The following is a 15,194-nucleotide window of genomic DNA, read 5'->3' on the forward strand; positions in this document are numbered from 1 at the left end:
GATTGTCAATTCGACCAGTGTTAGTAACCTGAACTAACCTGACTACGATCTACCCTTTAAGTCCATGCACAGAAAATACAAATGCAGTCACAACTAGGGATGCAATAAAAGCAGGAAATAAAGGGTACACAAAATTAAAAAATAAAATAAAATAAGAAATAAACCTAAAGGCAAGGGAATAAAAATGATTTTAGTTTCTGCATAATGTATTATTTATGAACCCAAGGACAAAATTAAGAGAGCCAATTAGGAGAAAATAAGAGAACACACAACTTTAATATTAAATAGTTTATTTTAACATCAATTTAATATAACATTTTGAACTCGTTGTGGGGAAGACGGAGCAAACCAAAACTAATACGTTTTTACATTCAGTTAAAGTTATGGAGTCAAAATTAATTTTCTGACACATATAATGGAATTTGCCATTAATTAAGGATGGGTAGTAAATCCCAGATGTAAAAATAAAAAAAATCATTTGGCTTGGACCTCACTTTATCCTGAGAAGCATAGCGTCTTATTGTATGTCCAGGGTACCCTGATACCATAAACAGTTATAGGCCTGATACCCACTGGTTTGTATCCATCTTAGTCTTGCTTCAGGCTGCTTCATCTGCACAGGTGCTGTATCAACCACAGAGCGACGTTCATGAAACCATCAGACTCTGCATCCACTTTGGAGAGAGAGTGGTTGTTGCCCGGGTACCAAAACAACCTGACAAGTGGGGGGAACACAGAGGTCAAATGACTATCCAAGCATTGAACGGCAGGTTGTTTTACTACTGGCGCTACTGGCTACTGGTCCGCTGTTCGCCCAATACTTACTGGACAGGGAGCTGCTGTGCCTTCAGAGCCCGATAGTACTCAATGCCCTGCTTGTTGGGGACACGCTTGTCTTCTTCCCCCAGCATAAGCAACACTGGTGTCCTCACCTGGGGAAGATTTAAAACAACCCATGTGATGCAATACTTGCCGACTACTGATGGACCAGTGTGACTGCTCGCAATAGACTGGCTAAGTCATGCCCACCTTGTGTGTCACATTTAGACCTTAGTAACTGACAAAGTCGTGTGCAGGTCAACTTATTTAAAATAATTGAGACTGACAGAAAGCAACTGTAGTATGCTGGTACCCATGCACATGAAAAACTCAAGAGTCGCTTAAACAGTAGCTGCTTTCACATTTCACACTTATTCACACTTGATGCCCGATATGCGGAGATCGGTGTCGCTCAGTCATCAGTAGAATCTCCGGCTGCTTAAGGGGGGTGGGCTTGCAAGGGGCGGGATATGACGTAGGGTTGAGGTTCGCAAGAGGCGGGATCGGGTTTGTTTTACCGCAGACAGCGCGCAGGCAGAACGGGCAGAACTCATCGCGATCATCTTAAATGTTGCTGCAGCGATGCATCATATATTCCGTTGCATCCACAACATCCGCATCGGTCGATCGTTACAGACAAATAGAAGAAACGACAGACAAGAAAGGCGTCGCAAACGACTGCGTTACCGGAGGAAGAGGGCGTCTTTTTTGGCTTCATTTCACATCAATCAAACACTGGGACAAATGTAGTTGATTTCTGTGTTTACAGAAATCAAGTGTGTGTGCGAGAATGGCAGTGTGTGTGTGTATGTGTGTGTTAGTGGACGAGCGAGGAGAGCGAGCGGTAGCGTGTGTCAGTTTAGTGAAGTAATGAACGAGTCTGCTTTATTCTGACCATATTCAAACCTATAAGCAGACCCACTGCTGTTACCCCCGAGAGAATGTTCCTCCTGTGCTCCTCGACTACGGTTTGGGAGCCGACAGCAGGAAAGATGTAACATAATGATAAAAAAACATTTTCTATATACGCGTGCAGCCGTGAACTCATGTATTGTAATTTATTGTATGATGTTGTACTTGAGGGTTACGATAAGACCTATCATTTAGCGTTCACCACGAATGACTGCCACATTAAAATATGCAGTGCCACATTAAAATATTTTTTAAACCATTCAGCGAACAAAGGGCAATAGGCTGATTATCGATTAGGGTGCGGGTGCCACTTAATGACATGCAAACGTAGACCGAAGCGTCATCAACATGCCCACTCAACTGGTGTGAAATGCCAACATCCTACTGCTCATTCACATATAAGGTAATTAGCATTTCCTCCGGAGAACATACTACCTCGGGGGTAGTATTTTTTCAGGAGGTCCAACGTCAGGATATGTCATTCACATATACGGCACCTCCGTAGAATAGATGGAGAATAGACGGATGCACGTCCATATGTGAAGCAGCTAGTGTCATCAAAGTAACTACTTCCGCTTTGGCTCCTTATTTGAGCCATACTTTGAGCCAGTTAACTAATGTTGACTGGCCTTACAATGTATTTTACCCATGCCATTGACATCCATTAAATATTTCTTGTTGTGGGAATTTACATTTAAATTAAACAAACCCTGCCAGGTACATTTCATGGAGATTTGGATCCATATCATAACTTATTTTTAATGTAGCTCCATTTATTCCCATATGACTTTTTCAGTTTATACAGTTCAAAAGTAATGCATAAGGGAGGGAGGGGGGGCTCAGCCTCTCTCCTCTATTAAACTGACCTTTGCAATGTGTTTAATAGGAGACTTGCTCAGCATCTTCTCCCAAACGGCAGCGTCAGGCAGACAGTCTGCACTGTAGTCGTAACCGCTCTCCACCATACACCTGCACGTATTTACAATGAAGTCATACACACAGGATCAGCAGCCACTAGCTTGCAAAGGGTTTTCCCACACACACACACACACACACACACACACACACACACACACACACACACACACACACACACACACACACACACACACACACACACACACACACACACACACACACACACACACACACACAGCTTGCTTAAGCCCAGATGTGCAGAGAAGTATAGAAACCGTCCTCCCTAAAAAACAGGTACTACCCCACCTGGGGAATACCAGTTCTAATGCAAGATGTTTTCAGTAGTGAAACACCTCACATGTAAATTGTGTGTCTTAAACAAACATATAATGAATTACCAGTCTGGTATGTCTGTGCTGCCGATCATGGAGGCCAGGTTGGTCACAGGGTTGCGTGCCACGCAGGCCTTGTAGAACCCTGGGTACTGGCCAATGAGATGACAGGCCAAGAAACCACCGTGGGAGCCCCCAGAAAGAGCGACCTTCTGCTCGTCAAACTCCCCGTCTTTCAGCACGCTCTCTACTGCAAACTGGTGTGAAAATAGAAATGTGTTTTAAACACAGGAGAAAGCCAGCTGGGGTGGATGAGCACAAAAGCACATGAGTAAAACCAGAACATTAACATTTAGATTGAGTCTTAAAAAACGAAAGGCTAGCCACATTTATTTAAAATCATCGTATGGTATGATTATGAATCAGTGGAAGTAGTCTCACAAAAACGACTTAAATACATCCATAGAGTTTAAATAATATTAAATAATGCAGAGAGCATTGGAACCCTCAATGTTATTGTAAACGTGCGTGTCATATTTAACGTGGGTGTTTTTAGTAAGTTCTCACATGAACATCTTGTACATCCTGGCTGCCCACGTTGCCAGGTAACGAGAGGACGTTGTCCTGGCCGTAGCCAATGGAGCCTCGATAGTTCACTGGAAGAAAGCGACAAATATTAGACATCTTTTCGCTGATATTACAGCAAGAAGACTGGAATATTCGTTCCAGTCAATGGAACTATGGTTTGTTATTTTTGAGTATCTCATTTCACAAATAGGAATAAAGGCTATTATGAATGACTATAATTAATCATAATATAAATATATATACACACCGTATAAATATTTTTTTCCCATGAGCACTTCTACTCACCAAGTAGCACAGCAAAGCCCATCCGACATAGCACCGACGGTGAGAGAAGCCACTCAGCCACGATCACTGAATGAGGACCGCCTGAGTGGGGAAACACCATTCACCATTTTTTATGAAAAGCACTTTGTCTACACAATTACAAACTTACAGGAGCAGCAGATACTAATGTGCGTTTACTGAATGTTTAACAAAGATCCTAAAAACCAAAACACAATGCACGGATCACAAAAGAGGAGGACATTCCCCAGTACATTAAATGAGCTGATGCCTCCGACTGATGATGACCCACCGTGGGGGATGACGACCAGAGGCAGCTTCACTCCCTCCTCGGCCTCCTTTGGTTTGATCAGCAAGGCTTCAAAGTCCAAGCCCGCTAAAAAACATCAAAACAAAATGTCTTAGCCAGAAGATATGCTGTTACGTAGGCAAGGGTATACATATTCCCTTCAAAAGATAACTCTGGGATGACTCAAACACAGAGAAGTAGAGATCACTCACTGCATTCAGCTCAACTTCTTCCTCAAGGTCCTTCTTTTTTACTTATATGCTATAGCACCTATATGTGCAACAAATCTCAGACGTCTGTATGGACTTATTTACGAGCAATATTGCAATTTGTACCATGGCCTGGGTGAGTAGTCAATTTGGATTGGCTGGAGTGGTGCTGATTAACTTTCGTTAACGGCACGGCTATGACGAGGTCGTATAAGTAACATCATGGCCTAAGTCTCATCACCACTCCAATGAATGAATGCTCAACATTTTATCAACCTCACATCAGCTGTCCAGCATCCTGTGAGGTTTAATAACTCTGTTAACTCATAACATACAAGCAGTTAACAAAATTAGCTAAATAAAGACCTCCCCTTCAAAATACCAACAATTAACATAACAATTTAAAATCATCACCCTCAAAAGTTATGTTCCTCCTCTGGCGTTCTACTGGGCCACTGACATGGAGGTACTAGGTCTCAATTGCATGGGAGATTTGCAAACGCAGTTGCTAAATATTAAATAATAAAACCGCCAGTGCTTCCAGAGGAAGAACGTGTTGACTGGCAATGTTGCTAGTTCAGTGTCGCGGTGTCCCTGAGCAAGACCCCCAACCCTAACTGCTACCAACAAGCTGGCTGTTGCCTTGCATGTTTGACACTCCGTCAGTGTGTGAATGTGTGTAGGATGGGTGAACGTGAGGCAAAAATCGTAAAACACTTTGAGTGGCCACTGTTGGCACTTTGAGTGGCACTGGTTAGAAAAGCGCTATATAAATGCAGTCCATTTACCATTTAACCATTATGTTCTAATCTTGTTTAGAGACTACGTCTGTGTTCCATATGAATGTTTAACTGATTGCACTCTAGGCATAAGTTAGACCCATATATTTATCTGTTCTGATCATTTGTGTTTCCAGGAACACAAATGACTGAATCACCAACAATATGAATCAACACCCTTCTATTTGAATGATTAGCAAGTGGCCATGTTATAAGTGGGACATCCCAGAAGCGCCAGACTGGAAAGAGGAAGCACATCACATTGTAGGAAGCATGTCACGTGTAGATGACCCACCAAGGACATGGGGGTAATTCTATTTGGCATATTTGAACTTCAACACCGTTTTCACAATTTCAAGCATGTCCAATCAATTTTGAGAATCAGATGTGGTGTGTCATAGCTAACCAGGCAGCTCCCAGTGTTGTGTCACCATAGCAATGCACACAGTGATAGACTCTTAACACATTAATATAGAGCGTACAAAGTAATAACTGTGTACACACTAATATAGAGTGCACAAAGTAATATACTGTGTACACACTAATATAGAGTGCACACGGCAATATATATATAAAAATATATAATGTTGAGAAAATAATTTCAGGTGCTTCAATCTTTTTGGTCTTCAATCTTTTTTGGTAACACAACATGCACTTGCAGACCAAAACATTTACTTGAATATATGATATCACCAAAAGGTAGGAAAAACACCAGAGCTAGGAGTCAATGAGTGGGAATTGGTTCAATAAGTGGGAATTGGTTCTCACGGTATTGGCTGTTGTCTTGATCCGCGGGAGGGCTGAGGGTCAGGATCTGCCAGCTAATGTCTTTCTGAGGCTGGGATTCCTCCAGAGTAACCCAAGAAACATCCTCTTGGGAGTCCTTGGCTGGCAAGAAGCCTACACTCTGAACACAGGAAATTACATAGCCTATAGCAATCCCCATCACAGTTGAAGAACAACTTGCATGTTGGTACACCTGGTTAATTCATGTGAGAATAACAGGTTTTTGTAACGCAACGTGCACACCCAGACCAAAAAAACTCCACTAACCTTTACACATCTTAAATAAAACAAGATAACAAATCAAATAGAATTCACTTTAATAACGGAAACTATTCTTAACTATAGGGTTAAACCTACCAGACTGGGGGGACAGTTTGGCGAGGAGAAGCTGACTACCATCAGATCTCTCACTATGTTCAGGATACACCAGTTGCTGATGTCGAACTCTGAAGTGCAATACAGAATAGCATGTTGGACCCAGTGCCCCAACAGCGCCATGTTTCTCACAAAACACACTAATATGGCAATCAAGCCACTTTTGAGACAGAAATATGCTATCAGTTAACAGAACTTTGAGTTCCAGGCAGAGTATGATGATTCAAGCGTTTCAGAGGTGTCAGTTGACTCACTGGCTGTCAGAGAAGTGATGCCTCCTGTGGTGATATCCACAACAAGCAGGTCCTACAAGGTATAAAAAACCCAAAACATAACAAACCAACAACAGATATGCTTGGTTCATTTGCAATTAAAATAACACACGTTTTCTCTTCTCCGAGATTACACTGGTTGCCGCTTTTACCTTGCGGCTTCGCTGGGGACAGGCAACGAGGACGCGCTGACTGTCAGCCGACCAGCACTGTGGAGACAGTTGGGAGCTATATATACCAGTGAAGCCATCTGTAGACAAACGGGTTGTTCGGATAGTCAGAACAACCCGATAGATAGAACAGACAGGACAGGCAGAACCATTAGGTGTAGTAGGGATCAATAAAAGCATTGCATGGCTTGTTAAATGTCCCTCACCCTCTCCAGGTCTCTTCACTACATCCACCACCACTGAGGACCTCTTGGTGTACCAGTCATACTGCAAACCAAACAGCACACATTGTGGAATGTATTCATATATGGCAGGGAAGAAATAATTGTTATGCTACCATCATCCGTTTATAAAGACAGCCCTTTGGTCTGTCATCTGATAGGAGTTCAGGTGCGTTGCCTCCACAAGGGGGCATGTGTGTCTTACCATGCACAACCTGCTGCACTGCATGTGGGGTCCAAAGATGCCACACTCTAAGTAGACGATCCTACACTGGTCTGGACTGAGCCTGGGGGAGCACACCGCACTGTCGCCAGATGACAACTGTTCTGAAGGAGACAATGCACACGCACAGACAAGACAGACAGACAGACAGACAGACAGACAGACAGACAGACAGACAGACAGACAGACAGACAGACAGACAGACACACACACACACACCCAAGGAGACACAGACAGACAGTATGGACAACAGTCTACTCAGGCCTATATCAGGACAAAAGGGGCTAACTGAGAAGTGAAACGGAGAAGCACTCACCGCACATCCCACCAGTTAGGTCCACATAAAACAAAGAGGACCTGAGAGTACAGAAAATTACAAAAGTTTAATTTTCTACAAAGCCCACAGACACAATGGCTGCTTATATCACTAGTATTATAATCATGTGTTCTCACAGTCTGTTGGGACAGTATTTCAGGCCAAGTCTGAAGGGCTCGTGCCGCCAGCCAACAAAGACCACACCTGTATCCCCCGGAGCCCAAAAGGCCTGGGGAAGGAGAAAGGGAGAGTGGTGATGTTGATGTGCACTGTGATTAATATAGAAGCAACATTCATGAATAATATTCCGGACATGCTCTTGGATCAGCACTGTAGTAAGTGAACCTGTCCGGGCGAGATGTCCTCAGGCACGCCATCCAGCACAGAGACGTTGTTCCCTTCAATGTCCAACACACAGAGAACCGGGCAGCTCTTGCCAACCAGCGCCTCCCCCCAGTCTTCATAAAAGACAAACTGCTTCCCCTAGAGGAGCAGCAGGGAAAGCACATCCTGAATACACTGTAATCATGTGATCTAAGAGTGTCACACTCACCAGACAATGGAGGAAAATGAGGGTGTGGTTTTGTCAGCATGACTTGCAAGAGACCCACCTTAGTTTTCTCCTTGCTCTCCAGTTTTGTGCCCATCTCATCCTCATCCCCTGTAGAGGACGACTCAAGAGACTCTGTCTACAAACATACATATTAAAGATTTCAAATAAAGAATCAATTGTAAATTAAAGAAAACATATGCACTATTGATTTACTCCAGTGGTCATTAGTGGCCTAATATTTCTAAAATAATATAACATGATAATAATTACTTTGTTAAAGTACTGAAGGGTGTACCCCAATGGTGCTTACAGACCTGAAAGAATGATTCAGCCTTGGGCCTCTTCCTTTCAGCCACATAGAGGAGATGGGTCTCGGAGTGAGACCACACCAGGCAACCAAATTGGTCTATGGAGACACATTACAGTAGAGGGGGAACTGAAAGGCGAATATATCTTCTGTAGGTTTGTTTCTGTAGGTCAGCCGTAAAGAACATAAAAAAAAATATAGAAAACAAATGTTTCAAGAGATCTCTTACCATCCCCATAAACCTTGCCATGTTTTTTCAGTGCAGTCAAGTCAATGCTCTTGGCCTTAATGTTCTTACTCCAGATCTGATAGGGCACATAGTGGCAGAGGGCAGAGGTGAGCGGCACCTCTACTTTTGTTTCACATATTAGCTGCTTTCACACATACACACATACATGTCGTCATAAAAAATGACAGCAAAAACAGGCAGGGGGCATCAAAAGTTTCAGAGGGAAGTTCAATAGAAATAAAGAGAATGACATTGGTGCCAAGAACGGACATCTTCTTACCTCCAGAAACTGTTTCTCCTCTCCTTTGACTGAACATTCTCTCACCACTGCCTTCATCTCTCCAGATGGAGAATCTTTACTCAGCACCCTTAGCAGGACAAGCACATTAGAGTTCACATTAAGGTGGAACTGCATTGAGTGGGAACTGTTCAATTAGGCAATTAGGAATTAGGAACTGTAAATATAACGTACTCTCCCTTGATTTCAGTGCAGTTTCCTGAAGGTCCAGAGTATACGACCGACTTGTCATCATGGAAAACAATGTACTGTTTGCAAAACGTAACATTCTCATTCCTCTCCAGGTCACGCTGGCTCCACTCTATAGAAGACCATGCATAACTATGTTAATGTTTACCTAAAATAATATAATATAATAATTGCCTATAATAATACGATAATAATGTCCTATACTATTGGTTACATACAAATACATGACACGCATACCTGTGTAAATGTTACTGTACTTCCCACCATACTGGGACGTGATTACAGGTCCCACGTCTGCTCTACATAGAGCAGGGAACAGGCTGAGCTCTCTGTAGAGTTTGGAGATCTCCTCTGGGCTGGTTATCACCTGACAACACGCAGCAGAGGAACTCACATGGCGGCTCATTGACAACAAATGCCTTACAAAAAACAATGACCTATTCATAGTGGACTGGGGCACGGCAGTAGGCTAACAGTCAAGCTACTCTTTGCTAATAGTTTGTTGATGGCTAGCAAGCCGTTATCGGCTAGGTGAACTAACTAGTCAGGGATAATGTCATAGATTTCCTATTCACGTTATGGTTTCTTCAGGCTTGACCAGGGACTTCCTGCAGCCGTCCGATCAACACACTTTACGGCTTACGTAGCTACACCATGGGACGCTAACTATTAACAAGCAAGTTTTACAGGATGATATGAAGTAACAACGTTCGCTCATATTCTGTTCGCTCTCTGAATTTCTTCGTTCATGACCTTCTGAGAGATGACTATTTGTTTATTAGCTAAATCCACATTTAATAACATCCATATGTACTGTCACTTACCTGTGACGCCATGGTTGTAAGTGTTAAGTGTTTTTGTTGCCAGTGTGTGCACTGTGCAGACGGCGGCCGTTGTCTACGTGCAGCTACTATGGTTGTCCACTAGTTGTCCTAGCGTTATTTCTACGGACATAGATATATACGCATAGACGGCGCATTGACTGTTTCGACTAATGTCGATAAGTCAATGTCGCCGCCATATTTGAGAGGAAAGACATGCCTATATTACAGTACACACGTAAACGGTGGAGCTGTAATTTTTGAATGAAAAGCACGATAATGTTAACAAATGACAACCGAATGACTAATGTTACCCCGCCTTTACTTCATTTGTTTACAGGTCAGTCTTGCCCTCTCAAATATGGCGGCGACGTTGACGTACGATCAAAGGCCAATGCGCCGTCTATGTATTTACATATCTACAGCCTCGGGCATAGAGTGAGCTGCGCCAACATCTAGCGTTTGGCGCCCTCTGTTGCTTTTTAATTAATATATATATATTTTTTAAAATGTAACTGTCTTTAACTGTGTTTTTCCAGTCTGCACATTCAAATACGTTGTCATGAAGCAACAACATCGGCGAGATAAATAGGCTGGCAGTCCTTTTATAATAACCTTTCTGTGTTTAGCTACAGCGTGAACAAGCAGCGCCGCGGCACCAGACTGCCTGTCGGCCGGTGGGTGGGGTCACAAAGAGCCAAGATGGCGGACTTTGAGGAGCCGCTGTCAGATGAGGAGAAGGTTTTAACACTATTTTATTACTCGCACTACATTTCATGCTTCATGTATTATTTGTATTCTAAAATAAATGACAGGGGATGTTGTTGGTAGATAGCATCCCCACTATCCTTCGCGTTACTAACAGGTGAACGTATTGTTGTCAGCTAGCGTTAGCTCGCCGCTAGCGTCTTCCATCTACAGAATAAAGCATGTAGATGGCTATACGGCTTAATCAAGGAACTGCTTTCCACACCTCTTCTTAGGATTGAACCCTCTCGTATGCACATATGTTTATGCATTATGCCACCCCCGATATAACCTAGTTATATGCAACGTTAACTTTGAGCCAGCTACCGTTAGGACTGTATAACGCGGTTTAGTGGGTCAAACGGATCGGTTGCAGTTTGAAGGTTTGATCACCAAACTTGGCCTCGGCTCTTGAAACAGCTGACTGTGATACCCCAAATATAGACGTATTACAAGTAGAGATAGAGCTGAGCTACAGCTCATTTATGTAAAACACAGTTGTGCGAGGTCTAACCTACCCTGTTTGAAGTCTAACCTACCTTAAAACTGTTATTTTTTCTGTTTATCAAGATAAGCAGTCGAACTTACACTCACACACTGTCCTGTGCAGTCTGTATCAAGTTATCTAGTCTAACCTTCCTTAACACACAGTTCTGTGAAGTCTGAATCAACAGAACTAGTCTCCCTTCATTGACCCCTAGTTATTGCATACATTTCCAGTAATTGTATGACGTTATAGCTTTTGTGAGTGAGAGTTAAATGCCAAAAAAGAGCTGGAAATTATTATTGCACATTCAGTTATCTTATTTTTGTATCCTATGTTTCAACTCCTTCATAGGTCCGAATTGCAGCAAACTTTGTAACTCATGCCCCTCCAGGAGAGTTCAATGAAGTCTTCAACGGTGAGAGCCTACTGTTCTGTAATTCATTCATTATTGTTAGGATCATACCATCTTAGACTTGTGACAGAAAAGCAAGGCAATGCTTGAGGGTATTTCTTTCTTCTGTGTTGACAGATGTCCGGCTTCTCCTCAACAACGACAACCTGCTCAGGGAGGGAGCGTCCCAGTAAGTATTGCTCACTTAGCATTGGCTGTCTCGTTATTTTACTCTGTTGGTTTCAGAGCCCTCAGAGTCGGTGGGACACATTATTTTTCATCCTCTCAGTCAGGCCTAATGGACAGTATTAAATTACTATTTCCACAGCTCCTTTGCCCAGTACAATATGGATCAGTTCACCCCTGCCAAACTAGAGGGCTACGATGAACCGGTAGGTTTCTTCCTTCTAAATAAATCAGTATCTTAGAGCGACCGGTCTCAACCATCTCCTGTCATCTCTTTCAAGGTTCTGATCACCGAACACGGCGACTTGGGTCAGGGGCGTTTCTTGGACCCCCGTAACAATCTGTCATTTCGCTTTGACCATCTGAGGAAAGAGGTGAGCGATGTGCAGCCGTGTGAGGACGAGACGGCCCTGAGAAGCTGGAGAGATGCCTGTGATTCAGCCCTGTGTGCCTACGTCAAAGAACACTACCCTAGTGGAGTGTGCACGGTAACTCATGCACCGATACACGTGCACTTCATGCTGTTAGGATATGGTATTAGGAGATGGGTGGTTGCAATTTCACAAAAGCTGCAGTTGATGGTAAAACCTATGAAAAAAAAGGTTGGAAATATGTTTGAAATTAACACTTATTATTGCAATTAATTTCCACAAGAGATGATAATCTTGCTTTTCTCTATTCTAAAGTATGCTTAAAAATAATAGTGTGTAATTTCCATTGTTCCTATAATTTTGACATTGTATTTAATTCGTAGTGCTCAGCTCTATTTAGATTGTGGAGGATGTTAAAGCAATTATTATTTTTGTTCTCTAGGTTTATGGGAAAACTGTTGATGGCCAGCAAACAATCATTGCTTGCATCGAGGGTCATCAGTTTCAACCTAAAAACTTTTGGTATTGTGTTCTTCCTCTTTATCCTGGGCAATTGATATGCATCCAATATAACACTTAACTATATTCACCTTTTGGTTCTTCCATTTATATTTGCATGATTACAATCAGTGGTGTGTTTCATTATTGTAAAGTAAGAGGTCCTTGTGGATGCTTTTGACACAGGAACGGGCGCTGTAGGTCAGAATGGAAGCTCACCCTCGGTCAGTCCACGGCCCATGTGGTGGGAGTGCTGAAAATCCAGGTGATTTTAACAAACTCTCGTGTGCTTATAGTATTGGTGCTTCAAAATAACAATGCCAATTTTTGTCCATTGCAATTGTAATCCCCATTGCTGATAATTTCATCTCCAGCCTTGTTTTAAGTGAAAAGGTAAAAAAAATAATAATAATAATTGTTCCCCTCCCGCTAGGTGCACTACTATGAAGATGGTAATGTGCAGTTGGTTAGCCACAAGGAAGTGGAAGACTCAATCCCTGTTACTGTGAGTTGATGATTCACACATGCACCTGCAGACCTGCATAAGGAATGTGTTTTTATTTAGTAATGAATGATGGCTACTTTTTTGTGGGCTCTAACCGCGTACTGGAATTCCTCTGTTGGTATGATTCATTTTTATTTTTTTTTTCACTTTTAAGAATGAAAACCAGACCGCTAAGGAATTTGTTGACATCATTGAGAATGCTGAAAATGATTACCAGGTGAGCGAACTATTTGAAGAATGCCTTCAGGTTTTTCATTCTTTACTACTGTATTGGTAATCTGTGTAGACATTCTTTTGTCCTATCTGTGCCGTTATCTTAAAGGATGTCAGTGGGGAAATACTAAGAATTCCCCACTGACATCCACTGACAATACCAAGAATGGCATTGGACACTGATTGTGTCTTAAAAGCCCAGTGTTATCAGACCAAAAGAGAAGCAGAATGCAGTGGTGATGAAACTTGTGAAGGGGCTTTTTTATTTATCTGGTGACTGGTGAGGACTCAAATTGGGCGGATTCAGAACTTGCATTTGAGAGTCAACCGTGCTTGCATGAAATGTCTGTGCTACTTATAAAGACCTTGTATTACCGTCTCCTCCTGCCTCCAGACCGCGATCAGTGAGAATTACCAGACCATGTCGGACACCACCTTCAAGGCCCTGCGCCGCCAGCTGCCGGTCACGCGCACCAAGATCGACTGGAACAAGATCCTGAGCTACAAGATCGGCAAGGAGATGCAGAACGCTTAGCGCAATGAAGGCAGGCTCTGGCCCGAGAGATGGGACACTCTCCTGGGCCACAGTGCATCGAGACATGTTCAAGGACTAACCAAAGCAAATATACATCAGTATGGGGCAAGGAATACATGAAAAACACACAAAAAAAAATCAATGTTAATCACAAGATTTTCAGACTGTTTGGCACAGGTATCCATCTATTGTAAGGGAACTGTGGTTTTGGATAACATCAGTGTTTTTGGAGAAGGTTCTGTGCATCTATGTGGAAGGGGAGACGACTAGAGTCAGCGTAAAGGGAGTGGCTCGGGACTGCTACATAAAAAAAAGAAAGATGATTCTCTGATTGAAGGGAATCAGAATAATCTGCCAAGAATTAGATCGTCAACAGTTGCTCATGTTACAAAAGCATAATTAGAAAGTATCTTACAGGGCAGCTGTTAATTGTAAGCACAAACTCCTGTTACCACAGTTTGTTATTTTGAACAGGAATTATTATCAAAGTGTATTTATTATTGAAAAAACTAACTGAGGAATGGGAAAGCTTGTTGTTTGACATGAAAATTTGAAACTGTCTTTGAGAATCTCAACCTGTCCTAAACCTCCTATCGTGGCATAATGGAGATGGATCAGTGAGACAGTGTTTATCAAATTGACACTATTCTGATGGATTTATAGAATTTTCTTTCATCTGTAGCAGGCAGACCTTTAGCAAAGCTCTCTCCCTGCACGGCAGGGTCAGTGTTTGTTGGCATCCGCAGGGGGCAGAGGAAGGGTTTCTACATGTGTTGCGTGTCGTACTTCTCTGCCCTATGCATATTCCATCCATGGCTGCAAACACTGTGAGGGCTGAAGTGCAGTGAAGGCTCCTCTGCCTCCAATCCACCATCCATGTGCTTCTCTCTCTCTCATACCTTGGCAGTGTAACCTTTATTGCTGCAAAGCTTTTCCTTTGTTGAAGGGAAACATTTACCAAGATTTATTTGCCAAAATCTCTTTCCTATGGTAAAGAACTCCATAATCCCTCCCATGTATGCAAATCTATATTTTAATACACTGGCTTCTGTTTTGAGTCTTAAAATATCCCACTGCAAACTGTGTTTAACCAATAAGCGTTTCTTGTGTAAATCTATGCCAAGTGAACATGCAGCTTTACCATGTATGGTGAAAGGCCAGATCAACGGTTAAAAATGTGTTACATTTTAGCTGTATATGCTGTGTTCAACCCTCACACTATATAGTAAGCTGTGTGCCGAGCAGTCACAAAGTTAAATACTGTACCTCCCCATTCTGTTCAGCAAATAAATGGATCGATCATGATGGGCTGTTCTCGATTGTCATTTTCTGTTTGTAATATTTACTTCATCACAAGTTGACGTACTCAAGCA

The 15,194-nt window shown here is 42.5% G+C and overlaps 2 protein-coding genes across 3 annotated transcripts; one reads left to right on the forward strand and one right to left on the reverse strand.

Moving 5' to 3' along the window:
- Window positions 1-273: 273 nt before the first annotated feature.
- LOC311359088 (acylamino-acid-releasing enzyme-like) lies at window positions 274-10,201 on the reverse strand. 2 transcript variants are annotated; one of them, XM_084479042.1, is made up of 23 exons: window positions 9,892-10,201; window positions 9,305-9,434; window positions 9,053-9,179; window positions 8,861-8,948; window positions 8,581-8,656; window positions 8,359-8,450; window positions 8,103-8,180; window positions 7,837-7,974; window positions 7,629-7,720; window positions 7,492-7,532; window positions 7,158-7,279; window positions 6,938-6,998; window positions 6,714-6,811; window positions 6,544-6,595; window positions 6,272-6,360; window positions 5,897-6,035; window positions 4,144-4,227; window positions 3,855-3,935; window positions 3,549-3,637; window positions 3,048-3,238; window positions 2,598-2,700; window positions 826-932; window positions 274-715 (listed from the first exon to the last, which is right to left on the reverse strand). In XM_084479042.1, exons 1-23 carry the CDS (start codon window positions 9,901-9,903, stop codon window positions 610-612), a joined length of 2,196 nt encoding a protein of 731 aa, XP_084335168.1. In that variant the 5' UTR covers window positions 9,904-10,201; the 3' UTR covers window positions 274-609. The 2 variants fall into 2 exon arrangements, with proteins under 2 accessions (XP_084335168.1, XP_084335167.1); XM_084479041.1 differs by lacking the exon at window positions 9,892-10,201 and having other exon boundaries at window positions 9,305-9,527.
- Window positions 10,202-10,532: 331 nt separating this feature from the next.
- capza1b (capping actin protein of muscle Z-line subunit alpha 1b) lies at window positions 10,533-15,126 on the forward strand. The gene is made up of 10 exons (XM_084480287.1): window positions 10,533-10,629; window positions 11,474-11,537; window positions 11,652-11,703; window positions 11,842-11,905; window positions 11,981-12,187; window positions 12,513-12,592; window positions 12,755-12,833; window positions 13,002-13,073; window positions 13,228-13,290; window positions 13,681-15,126. The coding sequence occupies exons 1-10, from the start codon at window positions 10,591-10,593 to the stop codon at window positions 13,819-13,821; spliced, it is 861 nt and encodes a 286-aa protein (XP_084336413.1). The 5' UTR covers window positions 10,533-10,590; the 3' UTR covers window positions 13,822-15,126.
- Window positions 15,127-15,194: the final 68 nt, after the last annotated feature.

This window comes from Micromesistius poutassou (assembly GCF_964030765.1).
Source record: "Micromesistius poutassou genome assembly, chromosome: 15".
Classification (NCBI taxonomy): domain Eukaryota; kingdom Metazoa; phylum Chordata; class Actinopteri; order Gadiformes; family Gadidae; genus Micromesistius; species Micromesistius poutassou.